This window comes from Labeo rohita, chromosome 25 (assembly GCF_022985175.1).
Source record: "Labeo rohita strain BAU-BD-2019 chromosome 25, IGBB_LRoh.1.0, whole genome shotgun sequence".
Lineage (NCBI taxonomy): Eukaryota > Metazoa > Chordata > Actinopteri > Cypriniformes > Cyprinidae > Labeo > Labeo rohita.
The window spans coordinates 24,714,274-24,733,945 of record NC_066893.1 but is presented as its reverse complement, the minus strand read 5'-3'; the positions used below and the strand labels follow the sequence as shown (position 1 = coordinate 24,733,945).

Here is a 19,672-nt window from a genome sequence, read left to right as displayed (position 1 = left end):
TGACCCATATATACATATATATACATACACACACGTTGTCACACCCCTGTGGACTGTTTATGTTGGTTTCTCCCTCTTCTGCCCATATTTGGTTGTTCCCGTTTCCTGTCCTTGTTTAATCATCATTAGTTAACCTTCTATCACCTGTGTCTTAATTTAGTTCATCGTTATCACCTGTCTATATAAGTTGCATTCAGTTCTGTGTTTGTCGTCCGGTCTCGTCAGCGTTAATGTGTGTACCCGCCTGCTGTGGATTTGCCTGTTGCCTATAATAAAGACTTTATCTTGGACCTTCGTCTTCATTCGTCCATTCCTCGCACGAAATCTGACACAGACACACACACACACACACGTTTGTTTTTGTGAATTGTGGGGACTTTCCATAGACTTCTATAGATTTTATACTGACCAAACGCAATTCCCTAACCCAACCCTAACCCTAAACCTAGCCCTCACAGAAAACATGTTTGCATCGTTACACTTTCAGATAAACATCATTTACTATTTTCAATAATTTTTTAACATTGTGGGGACCGCAGGCCGGTTCCCACAATGTTAAAAATTTCAGGTTTTACTATCCTTGTGGTCCCCACAATGTAGCAAAAACAAGTACACACACACACACACACACACACACACACACACACACACACACACACATACATACATACATACATACATACACTACCAGTCAATAGTTTTGGACAGTAAGATTTTTAATGTTAATTTTAAAGTAATGTTTTAATTTTAAAGAAGCCTGCATTTATTTGATCCAAAGTACAGCAAAAATAGTAAAATGTTGAAACAATTTTACTATTTAAAAAAAGTGTTTTCTACTTAAATTTAAAAATGCAATTTATTCCTGTGATTTCAAAGCTGAATTTTTAGCATCATTACTACAGTCACATTATTATTATTAATATGTTGAAAACAGCTGAGTAACAATGTTCTGAAATAGAAACCTTTTGTAACATTATACGTCTTTATCATCACTTTTGATCATTTTAAAGCATCCTTGCTAAATAAAAGTATTAATTTCTATCATTTCTTCCCCCCATAAATATTGATGATGATGATGATAATAATAAATGTTTCTTAGCATATTAGAATAATTTCTGAAGGACCATGTGACACTAAAGACTGGAGTAAAAATGATGAAAATTCAGCTTTCAAATCACAGGAATAAATTACATTTTAAAATATATTGAAATAGAAAGCATTTATTTTAAACTGTAAACATATTTCAAGATTTGACTGGTTTCACTGTGTTTTGGATCAAATAAATACAGGCTTGGTGAGCAGAAGAGACTTCTTTGCAAAATTTATTGTCTTTCTATGTATTTAACATAAGTTAAATGTTAAGTTAATTACATTTCTTATTATTTTGGGGTGAAATATGATGTTATTTTGAGGGACTGTGCAAGATTCACCCATATACATAAAAACATTTTGATTGTTTCTTGGTTAAAATACTAAAAAAACATGTAACAAATACTCGTGGCTCATTTAGCACAGTGTAAACATGCTACATTGTGTCTCACTACAAATAAAACACATCTGCTGGACACTGTGAGTCCCAGAGGCACAGGAGAGAGAGACACAGGCGTCTAATGAAGACATTATTCACACAGACAGCTGCTCTGAGACCCAGTGACTGTCCTGCGAGATGAGACACTGTAGTGTATGTCCGTGTGTGTCACTGTGTTTGTTTGCAGTGCTGCTGGTGGGAGTTTATATGTCATGTAGTTGGCAGCCGTTCTCGGCACGAGCAGCACAATCATCCTAATGGTGTGTGAGTGTGTGTCAGCTGGACTGAGGGTCTGCAGAGCTGGCTGGTGTTTCTAGTCCGACTCTCTTTAGTGATTCTTCATACTTCCTCTTCCCCAGAGTCACAATGTCCTCTACTTCCTCCGCCAAGTCCCGCCTACCACTGTCCACCAGTGCTTTCATCAGCCGCTGCACAGCCCCAGGCCCCGCCCCCTGCTGCGCTCTCGCCCAATGAAAGAGCATCGCCATTACCTGGGCCCCAAAGTCCCTGACAAAACAAACACAGGAAGATGCCAGTTTTTTTAATTACTATTATTATTACCATTACTAGTTCTGTTACTAAAGTGATCAGTCCTGATACTGTACATTTTAATTAAATTATTATATAATTAAAACAATAATGATTTTACAGTATAACAAAAATATAATAATAATATTGTAATTTATTATTATACATAATTAAATATGTAATGAAATGTTGCTATAAATATCACATTTTTGCATTTATTTCTTAACAAATAAGCACCTTTAACTCAAATTTTAGTGGTGTATTCCAGAACAATAAAACAAAACAAAAACACGCATTCTCATCAGGGTCATTATTGTTTAAAAAACATTTTCGATTAAATAAATGATCACAGAAATGAAAATTTATTAAAATAACTAAAACCATCATTAAATATAATAAACGATAAGAATACAACAAGATAAAAACACAAAAAGAAAATGGAAAATATGATGTATTAAATTAAGTAAAACTAAAATGAACAAAAATGTATAAAGTTATACATACATATATATAAAAAAAAATATGATGTATTATTTATAACTTAATGATTATTTATTATTAAATAATTAAAATTAAAATGAACAAAATAATAAGTTTATATATATATATATATATATATATATATATATATATATATATATATAGATAGATAGATAGATAGATATATATATAGAGAGAGAGATATACACATAACCAAAAACACAATTATTAAAACTTTTAACTAAATTATATATATATATATATATATATATATATATATATATATATATATATATATACACACACATATATATATATATATATAACAAAATCAACACAATTATTACAACTGTAACTAAAATTAAAAAGTAAATTAAAAATGTGATGTATTAAAATAGTTACAACTAAAATGAAATAAAAAATAATTATTATTTATACATATACATAAAAAAATAATATACGACTAAAACAAATAGTATTAAAACCTTTAACTAAAATTAAAAAGAAAATGGAAAATATAACGTATTAAAAATAACGAAAACTAAAATTAAATCAAATTTATAAAAATTGTATATAAATGATACACAACAAAAACAACACAATTATTATAGCTTTTAACTAAAGTTAATTTTTTTGTTAAATAAAATAAAAGTAAAATAAAAGTAAAATGTACTCAAATTAATAAAAATGACATACATATATATTAAAATAATAAATGACAAAAACACAACATAATTATTAAAAGTTTGAACTAAAATTAAAATGAAAATGTAAAATATAATGTATTAAAATAGCTAAAATAAAATTAAAATTAAAAAATGATATATACTTATATATAAAGAAAACAAACAAAAACAAATATTATTTTTTTTTACTAAAATTAAAAAGAAAATGAAAAATATGTATTAAATAAAAATGAAATAAAATTAATACAAATTACATATAAAAATAATAAACGACAAAAACACAATATATGAAATTTGTAACAAATGAAAACTAAAATAGAAAATATGATGTATTAAAATAAAAAATGAAATAAAATTATATATAAATATATATATATAAATAATAATTGAAATAAAATTCATAAAAATTATATACACATATTAAAAAATAATAAACAACAAAAACACCACAATTATTTAAACTTTTAACTAAAATTAAAACGAAAATGGAAGATATGAAAAAAAAAAAAAAAAACAAATTCAATGGAATAAAAAAATACTAAAATATCACACGTACACACACACACACAAATATATACATATACTAGCATAAAATGTGTCATTAAATATGCCTTGAAATGAAAAATGATAACAAAAGTCTGAACAAATGCCTTGAAATACATGCATTTTGATATTGTTTTTTATTTTTATTTATTGGTTGCAAAATTATATATTTTATTCTGACTGCTATATTGCTCCATAATAAAAGACAATATTTCAAATTTAACTTGAATTGAGTGATATTAAATACGAAAAGATGAACAGACTACAGAAAGGGACATGGAGGGCTTGACAAACTGAGCGTGCATGCATGCGTGTGAGTGTGTACCATCTCCTGCAGTGTCCCAGATGGCTGAGCCATCAACACAAAACACTCAGATTCACTCATAAAACCAGTGCCATCTTAATCTCTTTCCTCCATCACTCATTTTCACACTGCCTCTCTCGCTCTGTAAGCATTTCCCAGAAAGTATGAGTGATTTTACACCAGCGCAAACACATCTGTGACAGAAAAACAGAACTGAAGATATCCGGTTCTGTTAGTAACAGCTCATGAATATTAATGAGCTCATACAGATCTGGTTTGATAATAATTCCTGGACTGTCCACTCATAGAATGCAAATAGAATGTAATGCAAATAATAAATGTTATAAGATGGAGAACAACCTATTTGTGGAAAAATGTATCATACAGTTTATGTCTAACCTGTTATTACGGCTCTGTTAAAATCTGAAATGACTGCATCACTGAACACCATAGATATTGTTAAGTGGATCTGGAGATCACATGTGATGTAAAATCTGTAGCAAATCAGTCCTGTAATAAAGACTGAACGTGCCGTTTAGTCCTGATTAACAGCGCCATCTGCTGGCTCTGATCGGTGCTTACCTGTGTTGGTTTCGGATCCGTTCCAGCTGGTCGTAGCTGATGCCCAGGTTGATGCCGATGTTCTGCCACTCTTGGTTGATGCGTAAGGAGATGGACAGCAGGTTGGTCTCTGTCAGGTAGCCGCTTTCCGGGTCGCCCAGGTTCAGCTCGCCAGAGATGTTCCCGTCACAGTCTGCGTTCTGTGTGTGTTAATATAAAACAATTCTTCTTCTTCTGTCAAAGTTTACAATAGACTGAAATGCTGCACAAAATGAAAGAAATAAGTGATCTGAACTATAGATATTTTTCATGGGCACTAGTGAGCTGCCTCACTGTTTACTGTTTAAGCAGCATCTTAACTAAAAGAAAACCTAACAAATCGCTGATTTGAAACATTAATGGACAGCAGCTCAGTTAATAGTCACTTACAGTAGATGTCCCACACAATTCACACAGACAACTTGACGAACGCTCACAGACGGTTTCAGTAGAGTCTTGTCATACTTTTATACAAATTATACATTGTTTTATATTCTAATAATATATTTTTTGCTAAGCATTGCATAAAATTGTATATATTAAAATTATATATAATTTTATATTCTACTAATATAACAAAATATTAAAACACGTATTTTGTTTGTTTACAACTGCATTATATATACTACATGTAAATATAAATACTTTACTATACAAAATAAATACTTGAATAATATTATTAAATTAATACTATGTAAAATGTAATAATACATAATATATTTTCATTAAGCATTGCATAAAATTGTATATATTTAAAGTATATATACCAAAATAAATACTACATAATATAAACACTACACTTTACCAAATAAATACTTTAGTAATATTATTAAGTTAATATTGTCAAATGTAATTTATTTTTATTCTATTAATATTACGTATTATTTACTTTAATAATTTTAAAGTATAATAAATATGTATTATTATATAATAATTAAAATTAATGTATAATAGTTTTATTTTCTGCAATTAAATTGGAAATTTTGTATAAAAACTGAACAGTGACAGTGCTTAATAAAATATATTTCTATTATAATAATATAAAAATATAAATATCTAAAACATTTTCACTGAGCATTGTATACTATTAAGCTTATAACAGAATAAATACTACATGTAACTATAAATATATAAATACTGAACTATACAAAATAAATTCTTTAATAATATTTGAATATGAATATGAAAAAAAAAATATATATATAAAAAATTAAATTACAAATATATTTTTTTCTAAATAATTACTATATATATATATAATTGTATATATTTAAATTACATACATATTTGTAATGAAAAAATAAAATATATTATTTTTATATATATTCTATAACACAAAATAAATATTACATAATATAAATACCACACGATACAAAACACTTTAATAATATTATTAAATTAATATTTAATCAAATGTATTATTAAAGAATTAAAGTATATATATATATATATATATATATATGTAATGTTTTGGCACAATTTTACTTTTTTGAATTTGAGGAATTGCGATTTTCAATAGAAATATTACCAAATGTTATAATTAGACACTTCAACAATATGCCAGTGAAAAGAGAAAGAGAAAAGAACAATTCAACCACATGTTGGTGCACACGATTAACCGCTCACGTGTGACGCGCTCCTATCGCTAGTTACCATTCACAAAGAACGAGCTTTTGTGTTTTTGTGAATAAGAAAAACTTGAGCGCGTCCATGTTCACATAGAAAAAACACTGGAAAAGCGGCGCAATCGAATAAAAAAACCTGTGAAAAACTACTGTGCATCTGATATTTCATGTTAGCATCATGACAGAGCTAGGTATCTTATAATACACAGCGTAACCTTGTACAAGACACTGTGGTTTGTGACAGACCCATAAAGTTCTAGATCTTCTAGATCACTCACAGGAATCCGGAGAGGAAGCGTCGCCAACCACTGGTCGTCGTGACCTTTTCTTTTCCTCGCCACTTCCTCTGGAAGATCATTAGGCACTTCACCACGGTAAAATGACACCTGGGAGAACACACATCTTATTACAAGGGAGGCAGAGTCACTTGTCTAGTCACTAGTGTTTTGACTTCAAATACTGGGCTGTTCCAACAACTACGACCCCTGAATGACCTGAACGTCTCACCTGTCCTCTAATGGTACCCTGCTGTGGGTGGGCCGGACACACGTGCACCTCTTTAATGTTCTTCAGGTGAGAGTAAAAGGTGAATGAGAGTCTGCCATCTTTACAATCCGGACGGTCTGAAACACATTCAAAATACATTCAGCTAAGCTATTATTGAGATTTCAATATGTTTGATAGTAGGCTGTAGAGTTTTTGTTGTGGGTATGTGTTCGTCCACCTGCACTGATGTCAATGCCTCTCTCAAAGCCGGCGAAAAACTGTTCTCCCTCTAGCAGGACACACAATTCAGACGGCTGAGGACCTTCATACTGCTCCAACAGAGACACCAACCTGCTTTCAGCCTAAAAAGAGACATAAACCATGACTCATAAAGGTGAAGTGTCTCATTTTGATGGTAAAAACACAAATTCACTCACCTTGTCTGAAGGCAGGCACTGCAGCAGAACCTGCTCTGGGTCGTTTTTTCTCTGTAGCGCCAGAAATCGAACCCGGAACTGTTTCAAGCGCTGATACATCTTCCTGACTACGCCACTAACACACCTGTGAGTGGTGTACCACAACCAGTACCTGAACACACACACACACACACACACATATATGACAGAAGTATGTGCAGGTTCATGTTTATGTTTTTTGTGTGCTTATAGACGCTTACCATGAGAAGTGTGTGATGGAGAAGACGGCGTAGATGTGCGTGACATAAAGTGACACCTGAGCGGTGATGTCAGTCCAGGTGTGGGCCGTGGGGTCGCCGTGCATCAGGTGCAAACGGGATCTGTCTACCATGTGTCCTGAACACGAAAACACACACAACCCTAAAACATGCATCTGCAGTATACAACATTGTGTTTATTAAATTAAAATGGCAGTCAAATATTCAATAACGTGAAAATTCAGCTTTGCATCACATAAATAAATTCTACTTTGATGTATATTAAAATAAAAAACTGTTGCAATAAATTGCAATAATATTTCATAATATTACATATTTTTCTGTATTTTTGATAAAATAAATGTAACTTTAATGAGCATAAGAGACTTCTTTAAAAACATTAAAAATCTTAATGATCCCAAACTTGTATATCTGACTTCATTTTTATAATTAGAGGTAAAACATAATAATTATTACTATTATTATTATTATTATTCAGTTTAATTGGGTTCCTAAAACCCCAGAATGTAATGTGAACTGAAATTAAATTACTGTCAAAATAAATGTCTTACAAAAAAGACTGAATAGTTTATCCATTTACTTTCATGTGACTATTAACCAACATCAGAAAACATGTGAATGTGCTGTGAAATTGTTTAAACAAAACAAATAAATTATTTAAACAAATATTTTACATCTAAACAGTTTGGGAATCCCTGCATTAGATAAAAATACAAAAGCTGTTATTTATTGAAAAGAAAAAATCAGCTCAAGCATACTTCAAAGTAGTTTGTTGAGTTTGAAATGCTAAAACAATGATGTAGTGTTGAAAATGAAGACAGTCAGTATTGTGTGACTGTACATTGAGCTCTATATAAGCACATTGTACACATTCCTCATGTGTTTTAAGAAGCATTAATCTCTATGAACTTTAATCTCTCAGGCATGAATGAGACTCTTAAAGTTTAGAATTTGCTCAGTTTAACAATTAAACAGTTTCCTGGAAAGAAGTGAAGAGTAAATGTGATGCAATACCAGTCACTCCAGGTGGAAGAGGAATCTGCACTCTGATTGGCTGAAGGAAGTGCATGCTGGGAGTTTGAGAGAGACATAGCAGTGGGCTGGCACTCGCATGAGGGTCTCCGGTCAGGTCCTGCACCTCAGACAGCGCCACCTGCAGGACCTAAGAAAAAATATATGCGTATATATATAAACAATCATTCATAATTTCTACTGTACATTTTAACATTCTGATCATTTTAACTGACCTGCATTGTGACCGTACGTGTCACTGTTGTGCACTCTGGAGGGAAAGAAAGTTTGATCCCCGGGTCGAATTGGGACACCAGCAGCGCCCCCGCTGGAGACACAGAGCAACTGTCCAGGAACGGACGTGAGATGGCCACAAACCACGAGAACTGCGACACACTGCAGCAGGCCAACTGCAAACACACAGATGATAATATATATGTGTGCATTAACGCTCTCAGGATTGTTTACAGGCGTTGGACAGAGAGAGATTGGCTCACCCGTGCTGGGCGTCCACCTGGCCTGCAGCTGTGTTTCTCACTTCCCCTCCTGGTCGTGGTGAGAAGTGTCGTCCAAGACTGACCATCAAACCTGCGAACCGCAACGTCACCTTTCCGTGTTTTACGATATGGAATACACACCTCGACCGGCTAAAACAGTGACACCGAGAAAAATTACTGTAATTATTATAAAACATACTGTATTTTAATTATTTATTAATCAGTCATTTTAATATTATTAGAATTACTATATTTTGTTAATATTCATACTTTAATAATTATTAATATACTATGTTTTTATTTATAATTGTCCATATATTATTAAAAATAATATTGTATTTTAATATAGTTATTATCTGTATTATTTATAGATTATACAACTTGAGCTTTAAATTCATATATTATATTCATATATTAAAAATAATACTGTATTTTACTAGTTATTAAATGTATTACTTATACATTATACATAAAATAGAGCTTTATTTCACTCTAAACATTAACAGTATTCATATGTATTGATTATAATTATTAATTTATCATTCTTCATATATAATTATAATAATATTGTATTGTATTAATTTTAGTTATTAGTTCTATGTATACATCATTAAACAGAAGCTTTCTTTTACTCTAAAATTGTTATAATATTCTAATAATTATTTATTTATTATAATTATTAGTTACATGTTTATTTATAGTTTTTATATTTTATTACTTATAATAGCACTGTATGCGGTATAAAACAGGAGCTTTTTTCACTTTAAAAATTATTCTATTTTTAATTTATTTATATTAATATTTATTTATTATAACTATTAATTTATTTTAATAAATGTGCATGTATTTTGTATAATATTGTTTTATTATTTTTATACAATGTAAAATAGGAGCTTCCTTTCACTTTAAAAATTATTTAATCTATTTATTAATTATTAATACTCATACATTAATTTATAACAACTATTATTTACTTTAATACATTTGCATATTAGGTATAATACTATTGTATTTTATTAATTTATAGTTATGAAAGGTATTATTTATACAATATAAAATAGGAGCTTTCTTTCACTAAAAATTATTCAAACTATTTATTTATTTATATTCATATATTTATTTATTACAACTACTATTTATTGTAATACATTTGTATATTATGTATAATACTACTGTATTATTATTTTCTGTAATAAACTGTATTATTTATACAATATAAAATGGGAGCTTTTACTTTAAAAATCATTCAAACTATTTATCATTTATTAAACATTTATATGTTTATTCATGACAACTATTATTTATTTTAATGCATTTGTGAATGATGTATAATACTATCATATTGTATTAATTTATAGTTATGAATTGTATTATTTCTACAACAAAAAAGGAGCTTTTTCACTTTAAAAAATTATTTTAACTACTTATTAATATTTATAAATGTATTTATTCATTACAACTGTTAATTTACTTGTATATATTATGTATAATAATAATAATAATAATAATAATAAATATAATAATAATAAAATAATAATAATAAATTATACTTAAAAAAATTATTATTTATACGTTATTAAAACAGGAGCTTTCTTTCACTTTAAGTGTTTACATCTATATAAGTATAAACAAAAACGATAACCTCCTCAAATGTGGCTCCATGTGGGCAGAGCTCCAACGGTCGACTCAACAGGACGTCATGCTCCTCTAACCACACCCACTTCCTGTCTGGTCTCCTCTCTGCCCACTGGAGTTGAGTGACTGCGTTCACGCATCTCCGTGGAAACAAGAGCTCCGCCCCTCCAGGAAGGAACACGTGACAACCAGCAGGTGATACTTGAAAACTGATGAGCAGAGAAGCATTACAATAGGAACTAACATTATAGAATGTATATATTGTATTCTTTTAAACTAGTATGTGACATTTTTAAAAGAAATTAATCCTTTTTCATCAAAGATTCAATCAATCTTTGAATGGTAAATAAAGGTGGGCTCAGTTCACCTTTGTTGACCAAATCCGAGGTGCAGCTCTGGGATCTCAGATTCTTCCAGAACTATAAAACACAAACAGTGTCATTGTCAAAATTACTATTTTTTGGGGTTTCATTTACCAATGCAAAAAAATCATGCAGAATACAGAATCTTAATAGGCCATATATGTTTGATAAAAACAATACAATAATGCAATCTAAACGATAGTGACCTGGGGTTACGTGGGCGATCAGTGGGGGTGTCGACGGTCGGCCCAGCGGGTTGTTCCTCACGTCCAGTTTGTCAAGCAGTGGGAGGGAGCGCAAACATTCTGGAACGCTCCTCAGATCATTACAGTGGATTACTAGCTGCCTCAGAGAGCGAAGAGACCCTGAGAGAGAGAATGAGCCATTTATTAGACAGTTTATTAGACACTTGCAAACAATGTCACAAATACTAGATTTTCCTTTCAAATGCTAAAAGAAATAGTTGCTTCTACTATAGTTGTCATAATTGAAAACAATTTTTTGGCACAAAGATAGCATCAGTGTACAGCAGTACATGGTCATTTGGTGTTGTTTGGGACACATCAGGACATATTAGCATTTACACTACCAATGTGAAAGTGTTTGAGTGGTTTCTGTGTGCTTATTTAGCTATAGTTTGAAAATAAAATTGTCCCCAGAAATTAAATGTGCCAAAATCTCTATTTGCAGACATCTAGGCACATCCTCATTTGGAAAAACTATTCATACTGTACATAAAATAAATAAATAAATATTTTGTTTTATTCTAAGTAGCTAAAAATCTTGAATTTATCTTTTTGCATATAAATTATAATCCCTTGCCTACCTTATTATTAAATATAAAAATAATTATAAAATATTTTTAAACATAATAAAAAAAAATTATTATTTAATTATTTAAAAAAAAGATTTTTAGATACAATTAAATATTAAATAATAACAAAATGATTATCAAATGTCTTTTACCTATTTTTACCTTTTCTTGCCATAAAAATAGTCTTAGATGTGATTAAATATTAAATACTATTAAAATGATTAAGAAATGTTTATTTACCCATTTTTAAAAAATATTTTTGCCGCTCTTCCCATGAAAAATAGCCTTAGACACAATTAAATATTAAATACTATTAACATGATTATGAAAAGTTTTTTTTACCTATTTTCTAAAACATATTTTTACTGTTTTTGCCAAGAAAAAGCCTTAAAGTAAAATTAAATATTAAATACTATTAAAATGACTAATAAATGTTTATTTACCTATTTAAAAAAAAAAATATATATATATATATATATATATATGTTAAAATTATTATTATTATTATTATTATATGCTTATTATTTTATTTACCTATTTTTTAAAAACATTTTTACCATGCTTGCCATGAAAATAGCCTTAGATGCTAACATGCCATAAAACAACTAGGTAAACAAATTATTCTCATGGTTAGTCGGTATTATTTATAAGTTGCTTTATATAAAACGATTAAAGTCTTAGCCAGACAGTGTGTGGTCCAGGTAAACTAGGGGTCAACTGATAATCAGAGCCAATATTGAGCATTTGTATGGTTATCAGTTTCTGTCATTTTTTCAACCGATTTGCCATTAAAATATTTTAAAAGCATTTAAAGAAAGTTTTGTCAGGGCCCTTGTTATTCTTAATTTTGAGATTCATTTTCAGTTTTACACCAGACATATACATATACATATATATAGGTTCAAAATATCGTCTGTCGGTCTACTTGATCTATAATAATCGGACTGGTATTGACCCTGAAAAACACATACAGACCCTTAAGGTAAACCCTACATTGTAGGAACCAAATGTCCCCACAAGGATAGTAAAACCAGAAATTTGAATGGGTTTTTTTGAAGATGTAAAAATACTGATTGTTTTCTGTGAGAGTTGTGTTTAGGGGACAGAAAATACTGTTTTTGTACAGTATAAAAATTACACTATCTATAAAAAGTCCCCATAAAACATGAAACCCAGCATGTTTGTGTGTGTTTGTGTTCCTCACCCAGAGTCTCCGGCAGCGCTCTGAGCTTGTTATTTGACAGCTCCAGTTTTTGTAAGTCCTGTAGTTGGCCGAGTTCATCTGGAAGTCTCTCCAGCTGGTTGAAGGACACGTCCAGCTCCTCTAGCCTGCAGAGAAGGCCCACGCCCTGTGGCAGATCCTGCAGCCTGTTCCCCAGCAGACTCACTCGCCGCAGGGACACCAGTGCACCCAGACCCTCCGGCAGACCCGTCAGCCGATTATGACACAGCAGGAGATCCGAGAGATGAGAGAGAGACAGGAGACAGGGAGAAAGAGAGGAGAGACTGTTGAAGGAGAGATCCAGGTGAACGAGAAGAGACAGAGAGGAGATGGAGTCAGGAAGAGATGAGAGCAGGCCGGGGAGAGGGTCACCCTGAGGGTCATAGAAACGATGTCCTTGAGACAGAAACATAATAGAGAAACAATGTAGGTATATAAGGTATTGGTATATAGGTATATATAGGTTATAAAGAAACAATATGAAGTTAGATAGACAGATGAATATATAGACAGACAGACCTAAAACATAACAGACAGATAAACAGACAAAAAAATATGGTAACAGACAGACAGGTAGGCACACAGGCGACAAACAGACAGACACAGATAGATAGATAGATAGATAGATAGATAGATAGACAGACAGACAGACAGAAAGGTAGACAGATAGACAAAGAGAGACAGATGGACAGACAGATAGACAAATAGAAGGACAGACAGACAGACAGATGGACAGACATATATATAGATAGATAGATAGACAGACAGACAGACAGAAAGGTAGACAGATAGAGAAAGAGAGACAGATGGATAGAGAGATAGATAGGCAGAGGGATAGACAGACAAAGACAGACAGATGGACAGAGACAGATAGACGGATGGAGGGACAGAGGGACAGACAGACAGACAGATGGTGGACAGACAGATGGACAGATAGACAGATGGACAGATAGATAGATAGATAGACGGACAGACGGACGGACGGACGGACGGACGGACAGACAGACAAACAGACCGATAGATAGATAGATAGATAGATAGATAGATAGAGAAAAAGAGACAGATGGATAGACAGATGGACAGATAGATAGATAGATAGACAGACAGATAGAGAAAAAGAGACAGATGGATAGACAGATAGACAAAGACAGACAGATGGACAGATAGATAGACAAATAGAAGGATAGACAGACAGATGGACAGACACATATATGGATAGATAGACAGACAGACAGACAGACAGAAAGGTAGATGGATGGAGAAAGAGAGACAGATGGATAGACAGATAGACAAAGACAGACAGATGGACAGAAAGAGATAGATGGACGGATGAAGGGACAGACAGATAGATAGATAGATAGACAGACAGACAGAAAGGTAGATAGATAGACAAAGAGAGACAGATGGACACACAGACAGACAGATAGACAGATGGACAGATAGACAGATGGACAGATAAATAGATAGATAGATAGATGTGTGTTTGTGTACCTCTGATAGTCAGAGAGCGCAGTTGTGTGAGTCTGGGCAGGACACTAAGCGCTCTGTCTAACGCCCCCTCGTCCTCTGATCCCAGTCTGAGGTACTGCAGGCCTATCATCCGGTCCTGAGCATGCTCCCAAAACACAGGAAGAACCTCTCCACCTCCCCGATACACGTCCAGAATCAGTCGGCCCTCTGCCAACACGCCATCCAGCCCCACCGATGGAGGAAGAGGAGGAGAGAGACAGGGCAGAGAAGAGGAAGAGGACGACAAGATGGACGGAGCCCAGGTGTCCGTATGGTCCGATGAGAGAGAAAGTCCTAATGGTGGACTTTCCTCCAACTGCGAGTTCCCAAAGAAACCTGGTAAAGCCAGTCCCACTTCCATTCCCATCATCGCTCCTCTTTTAGCTGAAAAACCATCAATATGTCCTCCTTCTTCTCTTTCTCCATCAGTTGTGGCCAGCCACACTTTCTCCTCCGCCTGTTTACTCTCCATCTATTCCTTTTTTTCTTTTCTTCAGCCCCTCCTACAAACAACATATACTGAGAAAAGTGAAGGAGAGATGAATCTGGCACCTCCGTCTTCATCTTTCCATCACCGCGGTGGGGTCACATCTCTAGACTGGGCGGCCATGTTCAGACAAGCCCCTGCACTGAAGAGACAAAACATCAGGCAGAGAGAAAGAAAGGTGTTAATTGGAAACACTAAAATCAATAAAAAAACAGAAATGAACCGCAGTGAGTAAAACTCAAGATCAGCACATGAGCATCACCACTACAGAAAAAATACTAAATAATTACCTTTTTAAAAATCAATTAATTAATATTAAATGTAATTGTTAACTATTAAAAAAAAATAATAAATTAATTATAATTATATAAATTCTAACAATTATTAAATACTAAATAATTAAATTGAACTTAATTTAAAAAATCATTATTTCTAATAGTCGTCTAATATTTCCAATAAAATATAAATCTAATGTTTCTAATAAAAAATCCAAACAAATTGCTGTTTACTTGTTATCTACTTATACAGTGTGTATGTCCATGTATAAATAATTAAATGACAGCGTATTATTGCATATTTAACTTTAGCAATTTGTGTGTGTGTGTATATATATATATATATATATATGTGTGTGTGTGTGTGTGTGTGTGTGTATGTATGTATATGTATTTGCCTTTTCTAGCTTTAGTTTTTTGTCAGATTTTAGTTGAACACTTAATAACAATACCAACTTATTGTATTTAGTAACAATAACTGCATTATCTACGCTATTTTAGAGGTAACTACAGTTACCATGGTAAATCACTGTAAATGCACCATACTCATTCATTCCGTTGTGGCTAAAACTAAATCACAGCTGCATTCAAGTGTGTAACAGCATTAACAAGTGCTGGGAAAAGACTTCAATGAACATTTTACAGAATATAATAAGTTACATATCACTTTAACAAGTAACAAAACTGACTAAATGATCGCTTAACTCGTTAAACAAAGTGATAAACACTTACACTGCTGAAGTTTAGGCGCGTATTTCTTGATGGACGTCACGTGTCTGTAACGTTTAAGACAATATACGGTCTCACGCATTTTATAAAAACTAACGTTTATTGAATCAACATATAATGTTCATTTGAGACGTTTACATACGTGAAATACACTAAGTTTACTTCCGTGTTCTCGCACATGTTTCGTGTTGACACTCACCGCGGAACTTTGAGCAAAAGGCGGGAGGAGATTTCTTAAAGACACAGTGACAGAAAAGCACATGATTTGTACAGATACTGCAAAATGAAATGTCAGGACTTTCAAGCACTACTTTTTGATTTTCAAGGATTTCAAACAAAGATCTCACTAATCAATGTCTTTCAAATTTTGAAAAAGATAAATAAAGAATTACAATTACACTAATAAATCAAAACATCAAAAAAGGGAAGCACTTTGGAATTTTTTGACTACGTAAAAGAGAATATAGAAAAATATTACTTAATTAGTTTGTGTTTCCTGTTGATAGCTAAATTTCACATACATAATCAGAAATCTGGCTCTAAATCTCTCTTTATTTAAAGTTGATCTAGACAAGTACATGGAAACCCTCTAGAGCAGGGGTCACCAAACTTGTTCCTGGAGGGCCGGTGTCCTGCAGAGTTTACCTCCTCAACACACCTGCCTGGAAGTTTCAAGTATACCTAGTAAGACCTCGATTAGCTGGTTCAGGTGTGTTTGATTAGGGTTGGAGCTAAACTTTGCAGGGACCGGGTCTGGTGACCCCTACTCTACACTGTAAAATCCAATAGTTTACCTTACTTAGATATAATTAGTTATCTTTACTTAGTTGCTATACTTACTAGGTTTTATTAAGTTACAGCTACTTCCAAGCGAGTAAAACAGTTTAATTACTACTTTGAGTGACGCTTACTTAAAATATTCAAGTAGCCACAAAGGAACCAATGACATTAATAAACCAGTGAGAGGCAGCAGTGCACTAATATGTTGCTAATTTGCAAAATAACAACAGAAGAAGAAGAAAATAATTTTTTTTGAGGTGGCAACTGTTAATCTGCAGTTATTTTTCACTAGTTACCTTCACACATTTCCCAAAGTCATCTTGAATGTTGTTTCAATACAACTATATATTTGAGAGGACATCACATAAGCTGACTTCATAAATTGATGTTGATTTTTTTTTTTTTTGTAAAATGTTGTTTGTGTGTCTTATTTTATTTATTTATTTTTTTATTATTATTATTTTTTTACTTGCCATTATAGTGATTAATGTTCCGTTTGGTTGGGCACTTGGAACTTTGCTGTTCTTATTATAATTTTCTTCCTCTTGATGCAGCAATGCAACATGAAGTCATAATTTTTGATTTCAAGGGAAGAAAAGTAATAAGTAGGTTGTTTTTAAAAAGTATCCTTCTAATTCTGATATTTCAATTAGCTAAATCTTTTAATTCTTTAGCTAATGTATTTTTTTTATGTTTATTAATGATCTTTTACAATTTTATTGTTCTTCATAAACACCTTGAGAAACTTTATTGGGTTGAAACAATCCTTTTATATTTGTGGTGATGTGCTCAAGTCACAGATTTCAACATTCAGCACGTGAATCACAACAATGGTAACAATTCAATTTTATTTATTTTTATTAATTGTGACAATAACCATTATATTATTTTATTTTCTCTTTTTGTTGTGTTACTGCTGACACAAGTCAGTAAATAAAATTAGCAAATAAAAAGAACAACAGTAAAACAAAGCAATTGCATAATTTATTCATGCTGCAATGCACTCTGGGAGTCAGTAAGTAGCTATACTAAGTCAAGTGTAAGCCTAAAGTAAATGATTAAGTACCCCCTACAGTTCTTTTTTAGTTACTAGAACTCTCGTGTAATTAAACTATACTAAGCATTTGTCACTACAACATACTATTCCTATTTCACTTTACTTAGTTTTTTTAAGGCAATCGGTTTGCATGCTTTTTTTAAGTAAGCCCAACTAATTAGATTTTACAGTGTAGAGCTCTGTTCATCATAAAAAGACATTTACATCTATTACTTTTTTTTTTTTTTTTTTTTTTTGATAACCTGGCAGCACACCCGTTACTCAAAAAAAAAAAAAAAAAAAAAAAAAAAGTTTTACTATTAAAAAAAAAAAAAAGGTTACTATAGTTAAACCATGATAACTACAAATTAACTGTGGATTTGATACACTAACCATAGTTTAACCATGGAGTTTGTAGTAAACTTTGGTTTTACAAAAAAAAAACATGGTTGCTACACTTTTACTATAGTAAATCCATGGTTAATTTTATTAAGGTATTTGTACAAATACATATTTGTGCATACTTTCTTTCTTTGTTTTTTTCTCTGTTTTGTTTTTATAACTGTGCTGCCTTAATGGTTTGATGTTTTCTACTGTTTAATATAACATTTTTGAAAATAGTGAACCGAAGTCCCGAATTTAATCAAATGATTCAGATGTTTCACGCTGTGAAATCCCAATTTGAGTAATGATTTGTGAACCATCATTTCAGATCTGGACTCACAGATCACAATACATTTAATTTGTGAAATTATTTGCAAACTCGCTTTGAAGTTCCGATCTAAATCAAATTATTTGCGACCCGCGCTCTGAAATTCCGTTCTCAAAAGCTTTGCAAAACGTTCAGAAATTCCGATATAGCCTAAATCAGATTATTCACAATCTGTGTTTCAATGTCCCAATCTGAATAATGATTTGTGAAACATCATTTCAGATCAGGACTCGGAGGGCAAATCATTTAATTCCCAATATTATTCACAAACTCGATCCGAAATTCCTATCTAAATCAGATGATTCAAGAACCCGCTCCGAAGTCCTGATCCGAACAGTGGATCGTGAACTATCATTTCAGATCAAGACTCGGAGCGCAGATACATTTAATTCAAGCAATAATTTGCAAACTCACTTTGAAGTTCCAATCTAAATCAGATAATTTGTGAACATGTTCCGAAGTCCTGATCTGAATCGAAAGATTTGCAAACCGAAGTTGTGACCTAAATTAAATAATTCATAATCTGCATGAACCATAATTTCAGGACTAGAGTGTGGATCACCAGCCATTTCACTCACAAAATGACTTGCTAACCTGCTACGAAGTTTTGATCTAAATGAGATGATTCGCAAACCGCTCTCTGCAGTCCTGCTCTGAATAATGATTCGCGAAAAATTATTTCGGGTCAGGACGCTGACCACGAATCATTTAATTTCCGAAATTATTCACGAACTCACTCCGAAGTTTCAATCTAAATCAAATAATTTGCGAACCCGCTCCAGAGTTCCGATTTCAAAGGTTTTGCGAAACCGCTCTGAAGTTCTGATTTGAATAATGATTTGTGAAACATTGTTTCGGATCAGAGCACAAATCATTTAATTCCAGAAATTAATCACAAACTTGTACCGAAATTCCCATCCAAATCAGATGTTTCAATCTAAATCAAATAATTTGCGAACCCGCTCCAGAGTTCCGATTTCAAAAGTTTTGCGAAACCGCTCTGAAGTTCTGATTTGAATAATGATTTGTGAAACATTGTTTCGGATCAGAGCACAAATCATTTAATTCCAGAAATTAATCACAAACTTGTACCGAAATTCCCATCCAAATCAGATGTTTCAATCTAAAT

General features: G+C 32.1%; 1 protein-coding gene across 1 annotated transcript; it reads right to left on the bottom strand.

Annotated features, from left to right (window-relative positions):
- Positions 1 to 1,304: 1,304 nt before the first annotated feature.
- Positions 1,305 to 16,724, bottom strand: pidd1 (p53-induced death domain protein 1). The gene is made up of 18 exons (XM_051099107.1): positions 16,661 to 16,724; positions 16,158 to 16,248; positions 16,019 to 16,062; positions 14,507 to 15,153; positions 12,998 to 13,411; positions 11,186 to 11,344; positions 10,985 to 11,036; positions 10,625 to 10,826; positions 8,983 to 9,132; positions 8,722 to 8,895; positions 8,489 to 8,636; positions 7,457 to 7,592; positions 7,218 to 7,368; positions 7,019 to 7,142; positions 6,802 to 6,917; positions 6,573 to 6,680; positions 4,652 to 4,830; positions 1,305 to 2,035 (listed from the first exon to the last, which is right to left on the bottom strand). Exons 4-18 carry the CDS (start codon positions 14,994 to 14,996, stop codon positions 1,804 to 1,806), a joined length of 2,835 nt encoding a protein of 944 aa, XP_050955064.1. The 5' UTR covers positions 14,997 to 15,153; positions 16,019 to 16,062; positions 16,158 to 16,248; positions 16,661 to 16,724; the 3' UTR covers positions 1,305 to 1,803.
- Positions 16,725 to 19,672: the final 2,948 nt, after the last annotated feature.

Bases quoted from the DNA above. Each gene is read 5' to 3' on its own strand.
- pidd1 (XM_051099107.1), bottom strand. From the start codon at position 14,996: ATGGAGAGTAAACAGGCGGAGGAGAAAGTGTGGCTGGCCACAACTGAT. The intron at 7,143-7,217 runs GTGAGTGAATTT...GTCTCTTTTTAG, and splicing joins AGTGCCTGCCTTCAGACAAG to GCTGAAAGCAGGTTGGTGTC. The intron at 6,681-6,801 runs GTGAGACGTTCA...GTGTTCTCCCAG, and splicing joins AGGGTACCATTAGAGGACAG to GTGTCATTTTACCGTGGTGA.